This window comes from Chlorocebus sabaeus, chromosome 16 (assembly GCF_047675955.1).
Source record: "Chlorocebus sabaeus isolate Y175 chromosome 16, mChlSab1.0.hap1, whole genome shotgun sequence".
NCBI lineage: Eukaryota > Metazoa > Chordata > Mammalia > Primates > Cercopithecidae > Chlorocebus > Chlorocebus sabaeus.
The window spans coordinates 6,037,692-6,063,371 of record NC_132919.1 but is presented as its reverse complement, the minus strand read 5'-3'; the positions used below and the strand labels follow the sequence as shown (position 1 = coordinate 6,063,371).

The following is a 25,680-nucleotide window of genomic DNA, read 5'->3' as shown; positions in this document are numbered from 1 at the left end:
TTTTAGTAAAGACGGGGTTTCACCGTGTTAGCCAGGATGGTTTCAATTTCCTGACCTCTTGATCCGCCTGCCTCAGCCTCCCAAAGTGCTGGGATTACAGGTGTGAGCCACGGTGCCTGGTCATTAAATATGGTTTATAAAATTTATTTTTAAAAGGATAATCTATGCATTTCTCCTTTTTATGTTCCTTCTTCCTTCATAGTGATCTAAAATCATTTTTAAAATAATTTTCTTTGTGTTAAAAGAACTTTCTCTAGCCAATCTTTAAGGGTAGGTCACCTAGCAACAAATTATTTTTGTTTTTCTTTGTCTAAGAACGTCTTTATTTCCCCTTCATTCCTGAAGAATAGTTTCACCAGATATAGAATTTGCAGTTGACAGTTCTTTCTTTTTACTATTGAGAATTTTGTGCCACTCTCTCTGGCCTCCACGGTTTCAGATGAGAAATCTGCTGTCATTTAAATTGGTATTTTCTTGTAAGTAATACGTCATTTCTTTCTGGTTCCTTTCAAGATTAGTTCCCTTTGTCTCTACTTTTCAGAAGTTTAATTATGATGTTTTTTATTTCCTCGGGGGTTTATCTTATTTGGTTTTCATTCAGCTTCTTAAACTAGAAAGTCTGCGTCTTTTGCCAAATTTGGGGAGCTTTCAGCCATTATTTCTTCAAATAATCTCCATTATTTCTTCACTCTTGTCCTTCTCTTCTGGGACTCTCATAATACAAATGTTCACATCTGATAATCTTTTGTTATTGTCATATGAGTCTCTGAGGCTGTTTATTGTATTTTCATCTAGCTTTTAACCTGTTGTTTAGATTGAGTGAATTCTATTTATCTCTCCTCAAGTTCACTGACTGTATCCTCTGTCATCCACATTCGACTTTCTGAGGCCATATAGAAAATATTTCTTTCTTTTTTTTTTTTTTCCATTAAAAGTCATGTTTACTAATCTAGCACCACAATTCCAGTCTTAGAACCTCCCATGCAGTTGGAAAGGGAATATGGGAAGAGGTAAGTATGTTGGAAATGTAGGGTAGTTATCAAATTGGGGCCCCATTTTGCTTGCTCTAAAGCAAAAAACACAGGGTCTAGCAAAGAAGAGAAGTGCTGAGGCTGGAGACAAAAACAAAAGCTTTTGGTTCAGATGGTAAAGGAGGCCCTCAAGAGCAGTAGAATCAGTGTTTCCCGAAGGCAGTGCTGGAGGCAGTCTCATGCTCTAGGGGGTTTCTTCTTGGCATCCAAGTCCTTTTTAATTTCTTCAAGTTTTTTAGCCAGGTTTGGTGTGTCATAGTTATGAGCCAGATACATTCCAACCACGTGGCCCAAGGTAAATCGAAGCAGGAACTGGAGCATGATGTTGGTGGGGAGGGCGAGGAGGGCTCGAAGGACTGCTGCAGCTCCGTGGGCTGGTCCGAGCCTCAGAAAATATTTCTTATTGTATTTTTCAGTTCTATAATTTCCTTTTGGTTGTTTCTTAAATAACTTTTTAAAACTGAGATTTTTTTTTTTGGTTTCTCATTTGTTTCAAGAGAATTTGTAATTTACCATTGACAGATCTTTGTGATGGCTGCTTTCAAATCCCTGTCAGAGAATCCTGCCATATGACTTATCTCACTGTTGGCATCAGTTGGTTGTCTTTTCTTACTCAGATTGTGATTTTTGTGGTTCTTGGTGGGATGAGTCATTTTTGGTTGTACCCTGCACATTTCATCATTTATGTTAGGAGACACTGGGTCCTATTTAAATTTTTTTTTTTTTTTAACAGGTGCCACTCTGTTTAGGATTAGCATGCTGGTCCTAACTTACTTTTTGTGGGATACAGTTCCAGTGATGGTTTAACTTTCAGAACTTTTGTGGTATTTTTTTGGTCGGTTGGTTTATTTGGTCCTGCTGTTGCTCCCACTAGTTCCTGCTACAGCTGCCTGATGGTGCAAAAGCATTTCCCTGGGCCAGGCTACTGAATGTCTGTCAGTGAAAAGCAGCGTTTCAGGCCCATGAGGATAAAAAGGCTCTCTGGGCTGGGCTGTTTGTTGTGGTAGGGACTCCTTTGCTGGTGCTGCTGACTACCCCAGTATCTCTTGGCAGGAGAGGAGTCTCAGGCTCAGTGGGAAGAGAGCACTTCTCCTGGTCAATTATTGTTAGCAGGTCTTCCAAAGGATCTCCCTTGTGGGTGGTACCAGGCTTGCTACCCATATTGTTGGAGGGACTTTGATTTAGCAGTGGAAAGAGTCAACCTGCAATGCCTTCTGTCGCTATTTTGGGGTTTGGGAAATATCAGATATGAGTTATCTTTCTTGTTGGGCAAAGGAATGATCAGATGTTCTGCTGCTGTGTTTTTCCAGGGTTCCCAAATCAATTCTTTCTGTTTGCACGTTTCATTGTTCTCCTTTGGTTGCCTCTTATGTTATTTCCAGGGTTTATAGATGTACTTAGTGGGGAGAAGGAGGGAAAAATGAGTCTATGGCCATTTTGTCTGATCAGAAATCTCCCATTTTTAAAAATTGGGTTGTTCATTTTTAAAATATTGAGTTTTAAGAATCTTTAATATAGTCTGACATAAGTTCTTTATTACCTATATGATTTGGAAATGTTTTCTCCCAGTACATCACTTGCATTCCTTCAATAGCGTCTTTTGAAGAGCATAAGTTCTTAATTTGATGAATTTCAATTTATCAATTTTTTAAATGGATTGAGCTTTTGGTGTCATATCTAAAAAAGTCTTCGTGACCTTGGATTAATAGGCGAAGATATTTTGCCTACTAATCCAAAATCTTTGCCTAATAATTCAAGGTCACAAAGATTTTATCCTAAAAGTTTTGGAGCTGTAGATTTTACCTTATGGTTCTTGATTCATTATGCGTAATTTTTATATATGGTGTCTCTTTGTCTGCTTTGGCCACTATTACAAAACAGCAGAGACAGGGTATTAGACATTTAACTAATGTTATAATGTTAATGTCTAATGGCTAAACATTAACTATGTGATGTGTGTTACATGCTAATAATGTACAAACATAAATGCATACATGTGTACATGAACATTTGTAATGTATACATTGTAAATGGCTGAAAAATAGACATTTACATCTACAGTTTTAAGGCTAGAAATCCAAGATCAAAGAGCCAGCATGGTGAGTTCTGGTGAGGACCCTCTTCCTGGCTTGAAGACAGCTGCCTTCTTCTTGTATATTCACATAGCAAAGAGAGAGAGTGAGCTCTGGTCTCTTCCTCTTTCAGCTGATAAGGGCACTAATCTTATTATGGAGGCCCCATCATCATAATCTCATCTTAACCTAATAACCTCCTAAAGACTTCATCTCCAAATACCATCACACTGGGGATTAAGGCTTCAACATATAAATTTTAAGCAACACAAACATTCATAATATGGTGCAAGAAAAACATCAAAGTTCATTTTGTTGCACATGTACATCCAATTGTTCTAGCACTGCTTGTTAAAAAGACTATCATTTATCCATTGAATTGCCTTTGCACGTTTGTCAAAATTCAGTTATCCACATGTGTGTTCATTTATTTTTGGATTCTGTATTCTGTTCTGTGGATCTGTTTATAACACCATAGTGTCTTGATGACTGTAGCTTTATAATAACTCTTGAAATTAGAAAATATTAGCCCTCCAACTTTGTTCTTTATTTTCAAAGTTATTTTGACTCCCCTAGGTCTTTTGCATTTTCGTATGAATTTCTGATTCATTTTGGTAGTTTCTCTTTTAAAAAGCTTGCTGGAATTTTAACTGGGATTGTATTGACTTTAAAGTTCATTTTGGGGAGGATTAACATCTTAACAATATTGAGTCTTTTAATCTATAAACATAATATATCTCTCCTTTTATCTAGGTCATCTTTAATATTTCTCATGAATGTTTTGCAGTTTTCAGTGTACAGGTCTTGCACGTCTTTTGTCAAATTTATCTCTCTATATTTCATGTTTTGATGCTATTGTAATATTATTTCTTAATTTCTCTTTCTGGTTGTTACTAGTATATGGAAATAGAGTTGATTTCTGAATTTTGACTATATCCTACAACCTTGCTAAAGTCGCTTTTCAGTTATCTTGCTTTTTTGGGTAGATTTTCATAGCATGTTTTTCCACAGACAATAATGTCATGTGGAACTAAAGACAATTTCAATTCTTCCTTTCCAATTTGGATGCCTTTATATCTTTTTCTTGACTTACTTCACTGATTAGAACCTTCAGTGGAATATTTACTAAAAATGGTGAAAGCAGTCATCTTTGCCTCATTCCTTTATTGGATTGAAGAAATATTCTTCTATTTCTAGGGTTGTTTTTTTAAAAATCAGTAATAGATGTGGGATTTTGTCAAATGCTTTTTCTGCCTCCATTGAAATGATCATAGAGTTTTACTTTTTAAGTGTTTGTTGTCATGATAAATAATTGTTTTTATAAAAAAATGCTTAACCATTTTGCATCCTTGGATAAATTTTACTTGGTCATCATATATTATCCTTTTAATATATAGTTGGATTAAATTTGCTAAAATTTTATAAGAAATTTTGGAATCTATATTCATAAAAATATTGATTTGTAGTTTTCTTTTCTTTAATGTTTGTATCTGTTTTTGGTATCAAGGTAATGTTGGCCTAATAGAATAAATTAGGAATAATCTTTTAAATTTTCTGAGAGTTTGAGTTGAATTCATGTTATTTCTCCCTTAAGTGTTTCACTCTTGTTGCCCAGGCTGTAGTGCAATGGTGTGATCTCAGTTCACTGCAACCTCTGCCTCCCGGGTTCAAGCAATTCTCCTGCCCCAGCCTCCCAAGTGACTGGGATTACAGGCACCTGCCACCACACCTGGCTAATTTTTGTATTTTTGGTAGAGACAGGGTTTTACCATGTTGGCCAAGCTCGTCTCGAACTCCTGACCTCAGGTAATCCGCCCACCTCGGCCTCCCAAAGTGCTGGGATTACAGGTGTGAGCCACTGTGCCCAACCAGGTCGTACACTTACTGTTAGGTTGGGGACATTATTGTAAGCATACATCTTAGCTTAGTCCAGCTTATGTGCCGTGAAGGCTCTGTCTGATGTTTAAGTACAAACTGCCAGGACCACTCATGGATACTTTCTTTCTCTTTTTTTTTTTTTTTTGAGACGGAGTCTCGCTCTGTTGCCCAGGCTGGAGTGCAGTGGCGCGATCTCAGCTCACTGCAAGCTCCGCCTCCTGGGTTCACACCATTCTCCTGCCTCAGCCTCCCGAGTAGCTAGGACTACAGGTGCCCACCATGCCCAGCTAATTTTTGGGGTTTTTTTTGTATTTTTAGTAGAGATGGAGTTTCACCATGCTCGCCAGGATGGTCTTGATCTCCTGACCTTGTGATCCGCCTGCCTTGGCCTCCCAAAGTGCTGGGATTATAGGCCTGAGCCACCGTGCCCGGCCCTCACTCACAGATACTTTCTTTCTCCTTTATTCACTCAGACAACTACACACTCACAATTTCCTTGGCTGATTTTGTCAGAGGATGGGAGGTGAGTGCATCCCAATACATCATCTTCCCATTCCAGCCTCTCCCTAAAGAAACAATATTCTTGTCTGCTCCCATGCCTTCTACTTCTTCTAACTCTCTCCCCCAAGACAGGATCAGAGCTTCGCTAGGTTCTTGGTGAAGAGAAACAAGAGAAACAAGTCTTCACTTTTTTTTTTTTTGGATGGAGTCTTGCTCTGTTGCCAGGCTGGAGTGCAGTGGTGCGATCTCAGTTCACTGCAACCTCCACCTCCCAGGTTCAAGCGATTCCCCTGCTTTAGCTTCCCAAGTAGCTGGGATTACAGGCACACACCACCACACCCAGTTAATTTTTTGTATTTTAGTAGAGATGGGGTATCACCATGTTGGCCAAGATGACCTTCATCTCCTGACCTCGTGATCTGCCTACCTCGGCCTCCCAAAGTGCTGGGATTACAGGCGTGAGCCACTGCGCCCGGCCAAGTCCTCGCTTTTTGTTGCAACTCAGAAGAGGGAGCGTTCTTGGCCTTGCCTTGGCAGACATGCATCACATGCTTAAATACGTAAACATAAGCTGGGATGAGTGTTATGAGAAAAAGCTTCATAATGCTATGAAAAAATATAGCATGAGGGCCTGGCCTAGTCTATGGGATGGTAAGGATGTCATTTGAGCTGAGAGAGCAAGGAGGAATAGGATTCAAGTGAGGAATAGATGTGGGGTATGAAAAAGGAGAAAATATAGGCCAGGCATGGTGGCTCACGCCTATAATTCCAGCACTTTAGGATGCCAAGGCGGTAGGATCACCTGAGGTCAGGAGTTCGAGGTCAGCCTGGCCAACATGATGAAACCCCGTCTCTATTAAAAAATACAAAAATTAGCCAGGTGTGGTCGTGGGTGCCTGTAATCCCAGCTACTTGAGAGGCTGAGGCAGGAGAATTGCTTGAACCTGGGAGGCAGAGGTTGCAGTGAGCCAAGATCACACCATTGCACTCCAGCCTGAGCAACAAGAGCAAAACTTTGTCTAAAAAAAAAAAAAAAAAAAAGGGAGAAAATATAACGTGTAGAGGGAGAGGCATGTGGAAAGGACCTCCGGTTGGAGAAACAGAACATGACAGCATGGCTGGTGCACAGAGACTGAGACTGAGATCGGGGAAGCAGGCAGGGCCCAGGTCATGCAAAGTCCTGTTGGCCACAAGAAAGATTTTGTTCGTCCTCTTAGAAGTCCAATGCGCTATCCATTGCGCCACGGAGCCACCCTTGTTCGTCCTCTTAATGGTTTTGAGACGAAGAGGGTTGCATGATCACATTTGTATCTTGAAGACTGCTGTGTGGAGAAAGGTTAGAGCAGTTGAGAGTGACGCTGAAGAGACAGGTTAGCAGGCTAATGTAGAAACCTGACCAGACATGAAGGCAGCTTAGGCTGGGGTTGTGAGGGTGGAGAGACAGAACAGTGGCCAAGAATTTGGTAGGTGCAACTGACCAGGTCCCAGCCAAAGTCTTGGCAGGGCATCAACATGGAGTATGAAGGACGGGGCAGTGCAAAGAGTGAGGCTCAAGTTTCTGAGCCATCCACGAGGGTAGAAAAGAAGTCAAAGTTTAGAGAGAAAGATCGTGAGTTCAGTTTTGGGTTTGCAGAGTCTGTGGTACTTTTGTGATATCCTGTAGATAGGCAGATATGCAAGTCAGGAGCCCAGAGGAAAGCAAGATCAGAGATACACACGAGGGAATTATGAGCCTAAAAGTGCTGATTAAAGTCACAGCATGAATATGATTACCTGGGGGAAGTGTAGGTTCAGAGGAGAAAAGTGATGGAGAAAGCAGAGATGCTGGAGGCTAACTGTGAGTGAATGTGAGATACAGAAACGCGAAAACGTTAGAAGAAAATAGAGGAAATAAAATGAAACTATATTTCTGGGAAAGGAAAGCCTTCCCATGCAAATCACGAGACCTGGAAGCCATAAATGAAAGGACAATCAAATCTGAATGCTTTAAAAATTTAAAATTTCTCAACAAGAAAGACACCACAAAGTTAACAGCAAAGCAAACTGAAAAGAAGGATTTGCAATATGTTCCAAAGACAAAGATTAAAATCCCTAAATTCCATAAGAAAAAAAGACAACTTAGTAGAAAGCTGGACAAAGGAATGATTAGACAATACCCAGAAAAACAGACACACCAAACCACTAAACGCAGGGAGGTGTGTTCCACGTGCTTAGGAACCCGTTATGGGTAAATCAACAATGAGGGGCTTATGCCCACCACCTTGGCAAAAATTAAATGAAAGCATTCCTGGTGATGTGGGGAAACAGACACTTATATCCCGTTGGCATACTATGTTTGGAGGACAGTTTGGTAGAGTTTGTCAGAACTCTAACCAGCCCTGTCTCATTTAGAATCTATTTTAAAAGAAAACTCATACACATGTGCCAAGATGCATTTAGTTATAAAGAAATGCATCATGATTTTGTTTACAAAGGTTAAAAACAACTGGAAGCAGTATAAACCCATACATACTGTATATGTGTGTATATATATTTATGTATGCATGCATATATAAAAATATCATATAAATACATAAACTATAAATGTAAACTACATATCATAAAAAAAGAACCTCTGCGAGGTCAGGAGTTCGAGACCAGCCTGACCAACATGGTGAAACCCCATCTCTACTAAAAATACAAAAAATTAGTCAGGCGTGGTGGCATGTGTCTGTAGTCCCAGCTACTTGGGAGGCTAAGGCAGGAGAATCACTTGAACCCGGGAGGCGGAGGTTGCAGTGAGCCAAGATTGTACCATTGCACTCCAGCCTGGGTGACAGAGCGAGACTCTGTCTCAAAAAAAAAAAAAAAAAAAAGAACCTATTTGTGTGAAAAGGGTATATGTGTTTATGAATATAAGATGGTGGTAACTGTTTGCCACTGCTATCTCTGGAAGAAGAAACCGGAACGCAGTGAGTTGGGTCATGGGAGGGTATAGAAGGGAGATTCACATTTTGCTCTGGAAACTTCTGAATTATTTGAATTAGGCATAACAAGAATGCATTCTTTTTTTTTTTTCTTTTCCTTTTATTTTATTTTTGAAACAGAGTCTCACTCTGTCACCCAGGCTGGAGTGCAGTGGTGCGATCTCAGCTCACTGCAACCTCTGCCTCCCGGGTTCAAGCAATTCTGCCTCAGCCTCCGAAGTAGCTGGGATTACAGGCGCCCGCCACCACGCCCAGCTAATTTTTGTATTTTTAGTACAGACAGGTTTTCTCCATGTTGGTCAGGCTGATCTCGAACTCCTGGCCTCAAGAGATCTACCCACCTCGTCCTCTCAAAGTGCTGGAATTACAGGCGTGAGTCACTGCGCCTGACCAAGAATGCATTCTTATATTAGCTGTGTAACAAATAAATTACAAAAAACTTGGAAAAGAGAAGTCCAGTGATGGCTTTCATGGACAGAAGCCCTGAGAGGACCGGCCACCTACTGCTGCCTGGCTGCCTCTGCTCTGCCGTCCCAGCTAAAGAGTGGTCATTCTGGTGTCCTGCTGCCCGCCCTCAGTTCCCATGTCCTTGGTCCTGGTGGCCTGCCACAGGGGGGAGTGGAAGCTGGCTGCCTGCTGGAGCTGCCCCAAGAGGGAGGTGCCAGTCCCGTTGGGAGCTCCCTGAACTCCTGTTTAAAAGCACGTCGACTCCCCCCATTCATTCACATAACCTGGCAGAATATTTTCGAATAAATCATGAGCATGGCAGTTACATTCTCTAAAACACACTGGAAAAAGGATTATGGTATTTACTGTGGGGACAGCAAGATTGATTCTCGCCCAGAAAACCTGTCAGGTTCTTGATTTAGGGAGCCGGGGATCAGCACAGGTGAGCTCTGATTTATATCGGCTTGCTTCTCCCACAGGTCGCTCTCCTGCTCTAGGAGACATATTTGGGTGGGATGGGTCTGGAGCAGCCACTGTCCTGCTGGTCCCTTCCAAGATGGCCCACCACGGCCACGGATGCAGCAGAGCCCACTGCCCCATAGCTGCCTCCCGCCATGCCCTCAGATCCGCTCCCTGCTCCCCTGGCCCTGGCACCTGCTGCTTGAATTCCAGCTCCTTAACTGGAATTGCAAGACCTCCTTGATGGAGCTACTGCCACTTCTCTGCTCTCTCCCATCACTTTCTGCTCACAGCATACCTTGAATGTGACTGACCCTTCCCTATGAAGAGGAGCGAGCAGAGAAACCAGAGAGGGTCCCATTCTTGGGCAGCTCAGCGTCTGACGCAGGACAACGACACAGAGATCCTTGCTCCCGTGTGCTTAGTTCCCTGATCAATGGGCCTCGCAAGTGGGGCACGGAGGAGGCAGCATCCACCCTGTTCCTCCAGGCCTTACCTCCTCTGCTCTCTATGGGCCAACAGTGTCCCCAGGTCACCTTTGTCAAAACCTGTATCTCCCTTTATCATCATTCACTTATGCTGCTTCTATGTTTCCTCTGTGCCTGGTGTGATGTCTGGAACACCCTTGGACTCCATGGGCCTGGATGGAGTTATCAGTTGCCCTTGTGTCAGACCTAGCCCATTCTTGGCAATAAACATCTAGCTATCCAGAGGCCACCAGGCTCTTCTGGTAGGAATCAATGAAGGGTCAGCGGGCAAGTGGAGCAGGTAACAGTAGCCTGCCCTCTGAAGTCAGATCTTCCTTTTCCATAAAGAAGTCCTGGCCAGGTACTGTGGCTCACGCCTGTAATCCCAGCACTTTGGGAGGCAGAGGCAGGCTGATCACAAGGTCAGGAGATCGAGACCACCCTGGCCAACATGGTGAAACCCCATCTCTACTAAAATACAAAAAAAATTAGCCAGATGTGGTGGCGTGCACCTGTACTTCCAGCTACTTGGGAGGCTGAGGCAGAAGTATCACTTGAACTCAGGAGGTGGAGCTTGCAGTGAGCCGAGATTGCGCTGCTGCACTCCAGCCTGGGTGACAGAGCAAGACTCCGTCTCAAAAAAAAAAAAAAAAAAAAAAAAAAAAAGTCCCTAGAAAAGGACTCCCATTTCCCCAGGAAAATGGGTAATCTGCACCCATTTGCAGCACAGTTCAGGCAGAAGCTGGAAGTATTTCTCTATAACTTCCATATCTTCCCAAATGGGGGAGGGAGATAAGAGAGTCTCAGAGCTGCATGACTGGGTGCCACCATTCCCCAACTTGAGGGGTCAAACAGAACCCTAACAATTTTAATTTAAAAGATTTGTATGCTGGTCAATGGTGATCTCACAGTTTTCTCCAAGAACAACTGGTGAGTATTTATATTACTAAAAAGCACATCATGATGATTTGCCTAAAATAAAGAAAGAGGTTATTCCCTCAAGATGGATGTAAGACTCTCAGGAGAAAAGATAAGGGTATTGTGGCTTTTTCCATAGCAAAGCTTCCCCATTCCTCTGCTCAGTGCACTCAGGGTTCACGAATTTTAGTGCCTGTGATGAGAAGCAGGGCTCCCCCAACCATTACATCGCAGCCATTTTGGGAGTTAGAGACTCCCAGGTAGGAAGAAACTCTGGAATTACCCAGTCTGTCTCCATCAAATGACCTCTCAGGTCTGACCTCCATGCCTTTCATGATGGAGAGCTCCCTCCTTCTAGACAGGTCCATCACTGGTAAGCTCTGATGGTAGAATCGTCTTCCTAGCCTCCACGCTGCCTCAGTCCCAGCCCTTGGGGACACACAGAAGGCTACTGCTCTTCCCAGGACATCTCCCCATGGAAGTGCATCTTCTCTAGGCTGAGCACTCTGACTCCCACTCCCCACCCTCCTACCCCTCAGCCCCCAAGCCCAGTCCACAAGCCCAGTCCACAGTCTTTTTTTGTTTGTTTGTTTTGAAACAGTCTCGTTCGGTTGCCCAAGCTGTAGTGCAGTGGTGCGATCTCAGCTCATTGCAACCTCCACCTCCCGGGTTCTAGCAATTCTCCTGCCTCAGCCTCCTGAGTAGCTGGGATTACAGGTGCCTGCCACCATGCCTGGCTAATTCTTTTGTATTTTAGTAGAGATGGGGTTTCACTGTGTTGCCCAGACTGGTCTTGAATTTCTGAGCTCAGGCAATCCACCTGCCTTGGCCTCTCAAAGCACTCCACAGTCTTCTACAGTATGATATTTCTAGTCCCTCCCCACACTGGCATCCTGGGGACATGGCCCATCAGCCTGGCTCCCACCCCACGGGGCAGAGCAGGGCATCACAGCTGCCAATCATGTTCTGGAAAATACACTCCAAGTCAGCCTTGCTTCTCCTTAGCAATAGCTGGCACTTGTGTTATGAGCTGGCTCTGCAGGGCTTGCAGCTACAGCCACCAGTATCAACACACACTCTCACTTGCACCTTCGAGTCCACAAGTACACTTCACCTGGTTTAAAGCAGAAACAGGCTGGGCACCACGGCTCACGCCTGTAATCCTAGCACTTTGGGAGGCCGAGGAGGCCGGATCACAAGGTCAGGAGTTCAAGACCAGCCTGACCAACATGGTGAAACCCCATCTCTACTGAAAATAGAAAAATTAGCCAGGCATGGTGGCATGTGCCTATAATCCCAGCTATGCAGGAGGCTGAGGCAGGAGAATCGCTTGAACCTGGGAGAAGGAGGTTGCAGTGAGCCAAGATCGTGCCATTGTACTCCAACCTGTGCGACAGAGTGAGACTCCATCTCAAAAAAAAAAAAAAAAGCAGAGGCAGATGACTCCAGTGGCAACACAATGAGAACTCTGGAAGATGGTGACATGAACACCTGTCCCTACCTCCCACTTGCCCACTGCCTCTCAACACCCTCTTCAGAGCAAGCGGGGAAGGGGCTTTGGTGAGCACCCTGGCAAACTGGGTTGCCAGTGCTTTTGTGAGGAAGCAAACAAATTTACCAAAAACAATGTCTACATCAGTCAATTCATCATATAATCAATTTGGTCAATGACCAATTTGCAAATTATTTTTAAAATTTAAATTTTGCTGTAGCCATTTTGCCATTTTTTTTCCTTTTCCACTGGCTGAATTGCTCACAGGTGCTGAGTTTGGGGGAACGCTACCATTAACAGGGTTCTCCGGGAGCAGGGAGGCATCCTCCAGGGTCTTAGCAGAGGCCGGCCAGATCAGTCACTGCCAGTCCAGAGGAGCAGAAGCCCATGTGCCTCTCACTCTGGTTGGGCTATGACAGCTGGAGTCGGCTGCTGAAGGTACAGGGAGCCATGAGCAGGCAAAGAAAAAATCCACAGATGTAGGGGACAGGAACCAGAGGGAAGCTGACCCAGTGGAAGAATTGGGACAGGTGTCTCTGTCTGAAATAGATCTGGGCAAGATCCAGGAGACAACTTGGACAAAAAAGAAATACTCTTAAAGAGATCCAGTGGGAGTGAAGTAAAGATTTTTTGAAACTTAAAAGAAGTGGTTCTTAAAGCTTGAGGTATGGACATAATAAATGAATACATTAATTAGAGAATTGTCTCTATTGAGAATTAAAATAATGACAGGAGATCAGGAGTAGAAGTATCTCAAAACCTAGGGCCCAAATGCAAAGAGAGAAAAATCAGGGAGAGAGAGTGAAGAAGAGAAATTCCGTAGACCTCAGTGAAGGGCTGGGAGAGGACTTCTGTGCTAGGACGGGGATGTTTAACATAACGAGAAGAATACAGGGTGCTTCATGTATGTAAAGATGAGAATGGTCATTGCTAATAGCTGAGAAGCCAGAGGGAGTTTTCAAAATCATGGAGTAGAGAGGACAGGAATACATGGTTACTTGACAAAGCAGGTGTAAGAAGGAAAAGGAAAAATAAAACAACAGCGAAGTAAGATAAACAGTAACCATAACTTAAGAGGGCAGAAATGAAACAAAGGTGCCCATTATTCCCATGAGAGGGAATTGACTGAATCCCCTGATTAAAAGACAGAGACCCCAGACTGAGTCCAGAAAGAAAACTTGGCTCTATCCTGTTTACCAGAATCTCATCTAGAATAAAATGATTAAGAAAGGTAAAAAATAAAGGTCTGGGCAAAAGGATGTCAGGAAAAGTGCCTCAGCCCTAACCACAACCATAGAAGAAGGAGTGGAAATAGTAATATCAAAGTGGGACTGAGGCCCAAAGACATTGAATGGGGTCAAGACAATGACACAACGAAAGCAAAAGGAAGCATAGAAATAAGCATCATTTACTGAACTCTTGCTGTGTACATAGTACTGGGGAGTTCAAGGAATGATGCCATGTCGTCCCCACTATAGCCCCGTAAGGTAGATAATATCATTATCCCCATTTTACAGATGCATAAATCAAGGCCTAGAGACTTTAAGCAGCTGGTTCAAGGCTTCCACTCTGAAGCCCGCACTCTTGACCAGCGCACTCTTCCTTGCCCCTTCGTGAGAGCAAGAACAGCATTCTACCCAGGGCTGGCACTGCTGTGGAGCCTATTGCACCTTTATGATGTAGACTTTTGGGGATATAACCCATGTGAACACCTCTAACAATTTTTTAAATATACCAGATTAACTTGTTTTCGATGGAATGATTCCGTCTATTGATCAAAGCCACTCTACCACCTGCATCTTTTACTCCCGTAAAGTCTCTTCTCAACACGCTCATGCCTTGCCTCCTCTGCCTTCCTCAGGACGCATTAAGATGATTTGGGTCCATGTCCGTAAACCCTGATGGTCGGAAGCAATAGTTTTTTTTTCCTTCATGCCGGAGTCACAAGTGCTTCTGGCCCCATCATGATTTCCATACATCAGAAACACCTACAAGGAAGTAGAGGTTCGATATGATTAAAGTAATCTGGTTCATAGGTGTTGGCATCAAGGTAATGATAAAGTAATTCGATTAATTAACAGTAAAATGTAATTAAGGGGAAGGGATTTTGCAGTAGTTCTTCCACAGCTCAGTTTAGCCGAGATGACATATTAGACTAGACTTCCGTTTCTGGTACCAGCGTGTGAAGCTGAAATAAACTCAGCATTCTCTACTTTCCATGGTAGTTCATACCTCAGAGGTTATCTTACCTAATACTTGTCAATATATTAGATGTGTCATCCCAAATAAGCAAGAGCCATTGGCTGGGGACCCCATAGCCGTCTTACCGTAGATTTAAAGAACAACGGCCAATGTAAACAATATTTAGTGTGCCTGACTGATACCTAATTATCTTGATATTGAATTATCAGTAAAACCTGAAAGGTTTTAAATATCTGATATTGATAAGAAAGTCATTATCACTGAGCATTTACTTACTACTTGCCCCAATTTCAGTTCATTACATGACAGTGAGATTGATTGCTTATGAAATCTTTAGTCCTCGTCTCACAATTAATTGATATCTAATCAATATAGGTCAACATGGTGAAACTCCATCTCTACTAAAAAAGGAAAAAAAAGGAAAAAAAGGAAATCTGGAGCTTTCTGGGGTGCAGGACCCTGAAGCTGGCTCTCAGGCTGCCATGAAGGAGGTGAAAGTGCCTCTTTTCCACGTGGATTCCATTTATGTGAATTTCTTTAAAGCTAGGAGGGAGTTGGAGCTCCTCCTGGGAGAATAGAACCTTCAGACCTGTCTGAAGCAGGCTCACGTGGGAGGAGAGAATTAGTGGCAGCTTAGGGGGTAAACATGGTATCACCAGTTTGCACTGCCCTGAGCTGGGAGCAGGGTAAGAGGAGCCCTGGAGTCCTGGCCTTCAGGGAGGTTACTGGTGAGCAGGACAGTGACCCAGGGCGGCCCCGGAGCTCAATGGACAGCTCCCCAGGCCAGGTCTGTACACCCTGAGCAATGATTCGAGGACAGTGTTCACAGGGTGGACTTCTGGACCTGCCTGCTCTGGAGTTGAGTCCCAGCTCTGCCACTCACCAGCTGGGCAACCTCGGTTAGGTCGCTTTACTTCTCTGAGAGTGTCATGTAACATGGAGATCAGGGACTCTCAGTGCATGGCCCCCACTTCCAGGTTCTCCATCGTATATGCTGAGTCTGAATTGGAATCTAGACCTAGTCGGGGAATTTGGGTATCTTTTTTGTTGTTTATTATTGACGCATAATAGTTGTACATGTTTGTGGGGTACAGTGTGATGTTTCAATGCATGCATTGTATAATGACTAAAGTGTGGTAGTTTAAAAAAACGTGGAATGCTTCACAAACTTTTGTGTCAATCTTGAGCAGGGGCCGGGCTAATCTTTTCAGTATTATTCCAATTTCAGTCTATGTGCTGCTGAAGGGAGCCCTCAAGTGTCTTTATGGAAAGGATCGTAGGTGTACAAGGCCACATGTCTCAGGTCTCGGGGGGGTTGATTTCCTGATTTCAGAGGAGAGAGACATCTGTATAGGGAGGCTAAAGCTTGCAATACCTCTATTGAGCACCTACTGTGTGCTGGAGCCTGTGGTGTCCCTGGAGATGCAAGCCATAGATGGGCTGTGCCCCTGATTTCCAGGAATCACCCCTGATTGGGGACATGGGTGTGGTGAAACTTCTAGGACTCCAGGCTCTGTGTTAGGAAGTGGGATAGAGCATGAGGCAGGACCAGCTGGGTTCTGATAGAAGGGATCCTCCAGGAGGGCTTCCTGAGATGGGCCCTGGTGAATGGAACACAGGTGCCTACAGTGGTGAGTAATAGAGGCAGGGGTGTAATGGGAACGTAAGGTGGTAGGTTGGGAACAGGAGAGATGAGGCTGAGATGTCAATTAGAGCCGGCTCACAATGGTCCTGGTGTCAAACGAAGAGGTGGGCTTTATCCTGGAAGGATACTTGTGTTTCCAGCACGGTGTGTCTGGAGTCCCCAGGACCACCTCCTTGTGCAATGATTGGCCAGGAGTGCTCGTGGGACTCAGCATGCAGTCACACTCATGGCTATGATTCATCAGAGCAAAACTATACACAGTAAGGCCAGCAAAGGGAAAAGGCTCCTGGGTGAAGTCTGGGGAAGACCAGGCACAAGCTTCCAAGGGTCCTCTCCCAAAGAAGCCACACAAATCGTGCACAGTTGCCTCAGCCACAGGTCGGGACAACAGTGTGAAATACTGTCTCTCAGAGGAGTTCATTGGAGACTCAATGCCCAGAGATTTTATTGGGGGGATGGTCACATAGATACCCTTGGTCTAATGCTTACTAAATGTCCAGACTCCCAGAGGGAAAGCAGGTGTTTAGCTTAAACCAAGCTGTTTGCACAAACATTTTGGGCGGAGTAAGCCACTCACATCGGTTAGGATGGGGACCCTTCTCTCATCTACATTCCCAGACACCAGCCAAGGACTAGCTTGCAACAGGCCTTTTTTGGAATGCCGGTGCCTCACACCTGTAATCCTAGCACTTTGGGAGACTGAGGTGAGCAGATTGCCTGAGCTCAGGAGTTCGAGACCAGCCTGGGCAACACGGTGAAACAACATCTCTACTAAAATACAAAAAATTAGCCAGGTATGGTGGCGTGCGCCTGTAGTCCCAGCTACTCGGGAGGCTGAGGCAGGAGAATCGCTTGAACCCAGGAGGCAGAAGTTTCAGTGAGCTGAGATGGTGCCACTGCACTCCAGCCTGGGCAACAAGAGCGAGACTGTGCCTCAAAAAAAAAAAAAAAAAAAAAAAAAAAAAAAAAATGGTAACGCCATCTCTTTTCTGCCCACAGGGGCACTAACATGGTGAGGTCTGCCTGGAAACCCATGTGAAAGGTGGATTGGTGGTGGAGCCAGGACAAACTGGAGGCAGGGAGGTCAGTGAGGAAGCCTAACAAGCGTCTTCTAGAGAGAAGATGAGGCCGGACCTAGGGCAGCTGTCTTTGTTAGGTTTTTGGTTGTACGACCCCATGTCAGAGTGGCTCAGGAAAATCAAGGAGTATTTAGTACATGGATTCAGGCATGTTGCAGAACTAACTCAAAGGCAAAAATCCCACTGCACTCCTCAGGAGATCAGATTTGGCATTTGTACCACCACTGTCAGAAGGATGGGCTTCTCTTGGTTTTCTCTCCCTGGGACCACGGGGTTTCTCTTTCAGCTTCCCTCTGTGCAGCCTCTGCAGTCCCCTTTCTCTACAGATTGACTTTCTTTATGTTTTGACACAGTGGCTGCCAGACAGAAAAGCTTGATCCCTCTCATATTTACACATTCTCTCTTCCTGAGAGCATCTGGGATTCACACCAGCATCTCTCAAGGGCTATTACAATTTCTTGCGAGAGAGAATCTGATTGATGTGCAATGGATTAGGCATCCTCTTGCTTCAAATTAGCTAACACCAGGGACTGAGAATCACATAGTGTTAGCATGGTTGTCCCATGAGTTGGGACAGGAGCTGAGAAAGAAAGTGGTCTCATGGTCCCTGGCTACCAGGCAGTGATCAGTCATTTGAGATAAATCTGACGCATCGGTCATTTGAGATAAATCTGACGCATCTGAGTTCAGTGAGGGAGATAAAGAAAGAAACTGAAAAATTAGGAGGGTGTGAATCTGACATCGTATCAGTAGGTAAATTTTAGAAAAACTTTCTTCGGCAATGATCATAAAATCAATGGTAGTTATAACTTTTTTTTTTTTTTTTTTGAAATGGAGTTTTGCTCTTGTCACCCAGGCTGGAATGCAATGGTATGATCTTGGCTCACTGCAACCTCCACCTCCCGGGTTCAAGCGATTCTCCTGCCTCAGCTGTAAGAGTAGCTGGGACTATAGGCGCGTGCCACCACGTCAGACTAATTTTTGTATTTTTAGTAGAGACGGGGTTTCACCATGTTGGCCAGGCTGGTCTCGACCTCCTGACCTCATGATCTGCCCACCTGAGCCTCCCAAAGTGCTGGGATTACAGGCGTGAGCCACCACATCCGGCAGCTAGTTATAACTTTGACAGCAGGTTCTGCTCTCCAGTGGAACTCATTCTACTCCTTCTGTTCTGGGAGTTCCGAGAATGAAGTGAGAGATCAGGAATACACGAGACATTCCCCTCACCCTCACTATATAACACTTACTAATGGGTATTTTACTAGGGACAGCGAGGCAAAGAAGTTGGATGGCTTCTGCAAGTTCACACAGCGTGTCCTTAGAATCACACAGAATCTCTCATTCATTTTATCTACAAACATTTACAGAGTCCCTAATGGGAGAGTGTTGATCTTTGGGGCAGGTGCACAGAGATGAGCAAATGTGCTCTCTACTTTGGAGAGTTTAATCTCGTTAAAGACACAAGTGTGAACATTCGAGGTGATGAATATCCCATTATCCTGCTTTGATCATTATACATTGTATGCAGGTATCAGAACATCACATATACCCCCAAAATACATACAACAATTCTATGCAAATAAAAAATCATATGAAAAAGACACAGGTGTGTAAATGGTACATGATTAGTGACATAACAGAGGAGAATCAGTTAGGGATTGTGAGTTGCAAGCAATGTAAATGAACTTTGGGTAACTTAAGCAAGAAAAGGAGGAATTCACTGGAAGTACGTGGAGTGACTCATAGAATTAACGATACACTGCAGCGCCAGGCTTTGGAAAGCTCAGGAAAGTGAGTTGTCCAAGGATCCAGTGAGCAGGAAAGGATGGACGGTTTCTTCAGGACTCCAGTTTCAGGAGCAAAGGTCACCCCAGTCATTTTCCATCTTGGATCACTTGCTGGCAATTTAAGGCCCTGCAAGATAATCTGATTGGTCTAATGTGGACCATCCCCTAGCTTTTTCAGGGTCTCTTGGCTGATGGCACCACCAAGGCTATATCCATAGGAAAAGGAGTAACCCCCTATAGAGATCTGCATCCTGTAACTAGGACAAGACAAGGAGAGATGCTGGGAAGGACCGGTCAAGACTCATGGTTGGCTCCAGTATCAATACTCTTCCATATTAATTGAGTTGTTTTTTTGGTTTTTTGTTTTGTTTTGTTTTTTGTTTTTTTTTTGTTTTTGAGACTGAGTTTCGCTCTCATGACCCAGGCTGGAGTGCAATGGCGCAATCTCAGCTCCCTGCAACTCCCGCCTCCCAGGTTCAAGTGATTCTCCTGCCTCAGCCTCCCACGTAGGTGGGATTACAGGTGCGCACCACCACGCCCGGCTAATTTTTGTATTTTTACTAGAGATGGGGTTTCACCATGTTGGCCAGGCTGGTCTCAAACTCCTGACCTCAGGTGATCCACCCGCCTCGGCCTCCCAGAGTGCTGGGATTATAGGCGTGAGCCACCACTGCTCCTGGCCATTAGTTGAATTTTCTAGATGGGCCTATGACCAAACATTACATTGCCCGGCATTCCTTGCAGGTAGGCATGCCTGTGTCACTGGGTCCTGGCCAGTGTAATGGAAGTAGAGTGCCATGTGGCAGTTTCTGAAAATTTTTCTTAAAAGGGAGCGGAATCCTTTGTCACCTCCTCTTTGATTCCTGCCCACTCCATCTTATGGCATTGGATATGCTCTGATGGCTGAAGTTCCAGCCACCATCTTGTGCTAAGAGCCCGAGAACCACACCCCAGAGAGAATTGAAGAAAAAGGCCAGAGGAGCCTGGATTCCAGAAGATTGTGTAGTTGCCTCCCAACCCTGGGCTTTTATGTGGAGGCATAACTACACTTCTATTCTGTTTAAGCCATGGTTGTTTGAGGGACTCTGTTACTTGCAGCTGAACCAAATCCTAAGAGATCCAGCAGGCAAAACGCTAGATGCCTGCAACAAGAGGTTGTTACAATTTGCTGCTGGAACCCAGAAAAGAATGTGATAAAATCTACTTGGAAAAGGTCAGGGAAGGTTTCATAGAGGAGGTGACATTTGAGCAACATCTATGAAGGAACTGGGTGTTCCAGGCTGGGAGGGAAGGATGGCAGGTCTACTCATCTTCCCTCACTCCCTCGAGACCTGGTGCGTGAATTTGAGAGTCACTCCCTTCTGGCTCTGTGTGATGTTCTCACAGTCTCCATGACTAAAGACCACATTGTGGGGTCCTGGAGAAATCAAGCAATTTACCGAAAATGGAGGGAAATTTGGGCTCAGTGACATCTCAGTTCTTCTGGGAAGAAGCCAGTTTCTGATCACATCTCCACAAGTCTGACAGAGTAGATGTCTCAGTGGGACTGAGTGTGTACATGTGTTTGTGTATACACCCCTGGGTGTGTGTGTGTGTGTGTGTGATTGGAGAGCACTCTGGAAGTGTACCTTTAGCCTGATCTTTATTTGCCAAAACCCAGATCGATATTTTTTTGCCAGTTAATTTAATTTCTCTTAGGTGAGAAGACATTACGCTCAATACCTCTTTGGCAGTTTCTGACAGTAAGAAGCTGTACCAGGGCTAGTCCCCGTGGCTAGCAGCTTCGTTCCCATTGCCTTGGGACCCATGTCGCTGCTCAGAGAAGAGTCACAATGTATGTGAAGAAGTTGGGTGAGACTGTGGGCACGGGGCTGGCTGGAGACCAGTCCATCTGCACTGGGAAGGAGTCATCTGGTTCCAAACCAGTTCCATCCTTGTCTACTCCTCATGAATCCTTGGCTTGGTCTCCATCAGCCTCCTCCAGGGCTGTGAGTAGCCAGGACCCAGTCTGAGAACCTTATAGTAACCACACTCCATGCCTTGGGCATACAAGCCAAGCCACTAGCAGATTCCTCTGAACATATTTCTAGCTCTAGGTTCAACCTTTCATCTCTTAGGATGAAGGGAATGGCCGAGACTAGACCTGCTTGGGTGAAGGCTTCTTTTATTAGGCTGAAATGGGAAGTATATGAGGCTTCCTTGCAAGAAGAAGAGAGCCCTTCCTGTAGCTGCTCGGAGTATCTGACAGGCAGACCTGGCTGGGTCTGGTCTCGAAAGGAGACGCAGTCAGAAACGAAGCTCACAACACTATTTTCCGGGCACTCTAAGGACCCATTTCATGAATTCAACTCAATTCAACCAGCATTTGAAAACTTCCACTCTCAGACTACAGTCAGACTACTATTGCATCCCACCTAACCCATAGCTCATGACTGCCAGCCAGAGACCACCAGAAACATACAGGTAGCTTAACAACGTTGGGTTTAATACATAAGCTGAAACAAGGGAGAAGATCCACTACAGGAAACTATGAAGCATCCCAGTAAGGGAGGGTTGAAGAGGACTTACAGGAACCGGGCTTGTGTTAGGTGACAGCGGACAGAGTTGAAGGGAGTGGAGCTTTGCTCTGGATTGGATGCTGGTGAAGGTAATTCTGTATTTGGTATCTAATAATTATTTTCTATATGGTGAGGAGAATAGAGAGAGACAAAGGCTGTGATGGCTAAAGACGTAGCGGTCCCTCATGGCAGCCCAGATTAGGAGATATTTGGTGATTTTCAGGCACCCTTGGGTAAGTTTCATGTTGTCTGTGTTCAAACACGATTATGAGGGGTCTGGATTGGGTCTTAAGGCGTCGCAGTCCCAGAGTCTCCATGTCCAATGTTGATGTCCTGCAAAATTGCCCGTGTTCAACAGTAGAGCACCAAGGCCTAGCTGAGCAGGCCAGCCCAGCTCTCGGCTGCTGGGGCACTTTCCTCTTTCCTACCCAGAAAGCATTCCCAGATGTTTCCTTTTGTCCACTCTGTGCCATGGCCTGTGCACTGGGAGTCCAGAGAGGAAACAGCCATCGTTCCACCCCGGGGAGCTCTCATCTTACAATGGGGACAAGCTTGTCACTAATTGTGGTAATATTCTCAATTCATAAACTCAGCTGAGCAAAAACAAATTAGACTTTATTTTTCTATAATTCAACCTAATTTCTGTCTCAAGTGTCCCATTCAGCTGGGATAGAAACTTATTTTCAGTTGCTATGGTCTGAATATTTGTGTTCGTATGTTGAAATCCTCACCCCCAAGATGATAGTATGAGGAGGTGGGGCCTTTGGGAGGTGATTAGGTCAGGAGGGTGGAGCCCTCATGAATGGAATTAGTGCCCTGACAAAGAAGGCTGCAGGGAGATCCCTTGCACCTCCTACGATGTGAGGACACAGTGAAAAGGCATCATCTATTGTCCCGGAAGCAGGCCCTCACCACACGCTGAATCTGCTGTTGCCTTGATCTTGAACTTCCCAGGCTTCAGAATCATGAGAAATAAAATTCAGTTTATGGTATTTGGTTATAGCTGCCTGAATGAGTTAAGAAATCTGTCATTGTCTCCCTGTCTGTCTTCATGGTTGTATATCCATGTTCCAGAGGGCTGACACAGTGGAAGGGATGTGGTCAACAATTTAAAATAAAAATCCTAGGTGATGTTACCAAGGTGGGGTGGGGGAAAAATGGGTGGGTGGTTAGAGGAAGTAAAACTATGATAAGGTTTCATCTCAGTCAACCAGAGGGATGTATTTACAGATTTATGCTTGGAGTTGCTTAAAAAATGTGTGTTTGGGCCGGGCGCGGTGGCTCAAGCCTGTAATCCCAGCACTTTGGGAGGCCGAGATGGGCGGATCACGAGGTCAGAAGATTGAGACCATCCTGGCTAACACGGTGAAACCCTGTCTCTATTAAAAAATACAAAAAGCTAGCCGGGCGAGGTGGCATGTGCCTGTAGTCCCAGCTACTCAGGAGGCTAAGGCAGGAGAATGGCATAAACCCGGGAGGCGGAGCTTGCAGTGAGCTGAGATCCGACTACTGCACTCCAGCCTGGGCGACAGAGCGAGACTCAGTCTCAAAAAAAAAAAAAAAAATGTGTGTTTGCTAATAAAGTTACAGAAACTGTAATTTTAAGTCCAGCACAGGAAAAATATCATATCTGCAATAACAGCAACAAAAAACTTGATCAACCCCGTGAAAAACAAGGAAAGGAAAATAAAGAAAAAATAGAAAGTTAGGAAAACAAAATAAAACAGCAGAAATAAATATAAATACATTGTCTATTACAATAATGCAAACTTATTAAACTTACCAATTAAAAGGGATTCTTAAGTTTGATTTTTTTGAAAAATGGTTGCTATTTAAGGGCATCTGTGTAACTATTTACATAAGAGCAGCTCATGAGCTATTTGAAAGTAAAGGAGTTAAAACTAAATGACACCAAAATATTACAAATAAAGCGATGAATAGCAATAACAGACCTGCAAAAGAAATGTAGTCAGGCATCATTTAAAACCTGGGATAGGCCGGGCGCGGTGGCTCACGCCTGTAATCCCAGCACTTTGGGAGGCCGAGGCGGGCGGATCACAAGGTCAGGAGATCGAGACCAAGGTGAAACCCCGTCTCTACTAAAAAATAGAAAAAAATTAGCCGGGCGCAGTGGCGGGCGCCTGTAGTCCTAGCTACTTGGGAGGCTGAGGCAGGAGAATGGCGTGAGCCCGGAAGGCGGAGCTTGCAGTGAGCCGAGATTGCGCCACTGCACTCCAGCCTGGGCGACAGAGCGAGACTCCGTCTCAAAAAAATAAATAAATAAATAAAATAAATAAAAAAAAATAAAACCTGGGATACACTCTGAGAAATGTGCCATTAAGCAGTTTCGTTGTGTGAACGTCATAGCGTGAACTTTACAGAAACCTGGATGGTATAGCCTGTTACACACCAAGGCTATAGCATAGAGCCTATTAACCCTCGGCTACAAACCTGGACAGCGTGGCAGCGTGCTGAATACCATCAGCAACTGTAACACAATAGTAAGCGTTTGTGTATCTAAACATAGAAGAGAGACAGTAAAAGTATGACATGAAAGATTATTTTAAAATGACACTTCTGGCAGGGCGCGAGGGCTCACGCCTGTAATCCCAGCACTTTGGGAGGCCGAGGTGGGCGGATCACGAGATCAGGAGATCGAGACCATCCTGGCTAGCACGGTGAAACCCCGTCTCTACTAAAAATACAAAAAATTAGCCGGGCGTGGTGGCGGGCGCCTGTAGTCGCAGCTACTCGGGAGGCTGAGGTAGGAGAATGGCGTGAACCCAGGAGGTGGAGTTGGCAGTGAGCCGAGATTATGCCACTGCACTCCAGCCTGGGCAACAGAGCGAGATTCCGTCCCCCCCCCCCCCCCGCAAAAAAAATGACACTTCTATACAGGAAATAAATGTCTATACCAACTGAATGGGAAGCTTGAAACAGAAATTAGGTTGAATTATAGAAAAATTAAGTTTTATATTTTTGCCCAGCTGAATTTGTGAACTGAGAATATTACCACGACTAGTGATGAGAATGTCCTCATTCTGAGAGAACAGCACTTACTATCAATGCAGGAGGTCTCAGGACTGGAACTTGCTCTGGGGGAGCCAGTGTGTGAGCGGTGGGCATGAATGGGAAAGTCTAGGACATTACTGTACACTGCGTAAATACTGTGCACTTAAACTACACTCAAGTTTATTTTAAAATATTTTTCTTCCATCATGAATTAACCATAGCTCATTGCAACATTTTTACTTTATAAGCTTTAATTTTTAAGAACGGGCACGGTGGCTCACGCATGTACTCCCAGGACTCTGGGAGGCTGAGGCAGGCGGATCACCTGAGGTCAGGACTTTGAGACCAGCCTGGCCAACATGGTGAAACCGCATCTCTACTAAAAATACAAAAATTAGCCAGGTGTGGTGGTACACACCTGTAATCCCAGCTATGCGGGAGGCTGAGGCAGGAGAATCGCTTGAACCTGGAGGCGGAGGTTGCAGTGAGCTGAGATCACACCACTCAACTCCATCCTGGGCAACAAGAGTGAAACTGTCTCTAAAATAAAATAAAATAAAAATAACAAAAAACTTTAATTTTTAGTTTCTGGCTCTTTTGTAATAACACTTAGCATTAAATATATATATCATCATACAACTTTAAAAATATTTTCTTTGTATTATTATGCTGTAAGATCTTTTCTATTTAAATTTTTTTTCTTTTTCTTTTTCCTTTTTTCCTTTTTAAACTTTTTTTTTTTTTTTTGGTTAAAAACAAAGACACAAACATGCACACTAGCCTAGGCCTACACAGGGTCAGGGTCATCAATATCACTGTCTTCCACCTCCACATCTTGTCCCACTGGAAGGTCTTCAGGAGTAATAACACGCATAGAGCTGTCATCTCCTATGATAACAATGCCTTCTTCTGGAAAACCTCCTGAAGGACCTGCCTAAGGCTGTTTTACAGTGAACTATTTTTTATAAGCTACAAAAGTACATTCTAAAATAACGATGAAAAATACAATATAGTAAGTATATAAACCAGTAATGCAGTCTTTTATTATCATTATCAAGTATTATGTGCTGTACGTAATTGTGTGTGTGCTATACTTTTATATAACTGGCAGCACAGTAGATTGGTTTGCACCAGCATCACCAAAAACACATGAGTAATGCATTGTC

The 25,680-nt window shown here is 44.3% G+C and overlaps 1 protein-coding gene and 1 non-coding gene across 2 annotated transcripts; both read right to left on the bottom strand.

Moving 5' to 3' along the window:
* Positions 1-903: 903 nt before the first annotated feature.
* LOC103242248 (short transmembrane mitochondrial protein 1-like) lies at positions 904-2,121 on the bottom strand. The gene has a single exon (XM_008010038.3). The coding sequence runs from the start codon at positions 1,350-1,352 to the stop codon at positions 1,209-1,211; it is 144 nt and encodes a 47-aa protein (XP_008008229.3). The 5' UTR covers positions 1,353-2,121; the 3' UTR covers positions 904-1,208.
* Positions 2,122-15,578: 13,457 nt separating this feature from the next.
* On the bottom strand, positions 15,579-15,685 carry LOC119620411 (U6 spliceosomal RNA). The gene has a single exon (XR_005236938.2). It is a non-coding gene; the product is annotated as a U6 spliceosomal RNA (small nuclear RNA).
* Positions 15,686-25,680: the final 9,995 nt, after the last annotated feature.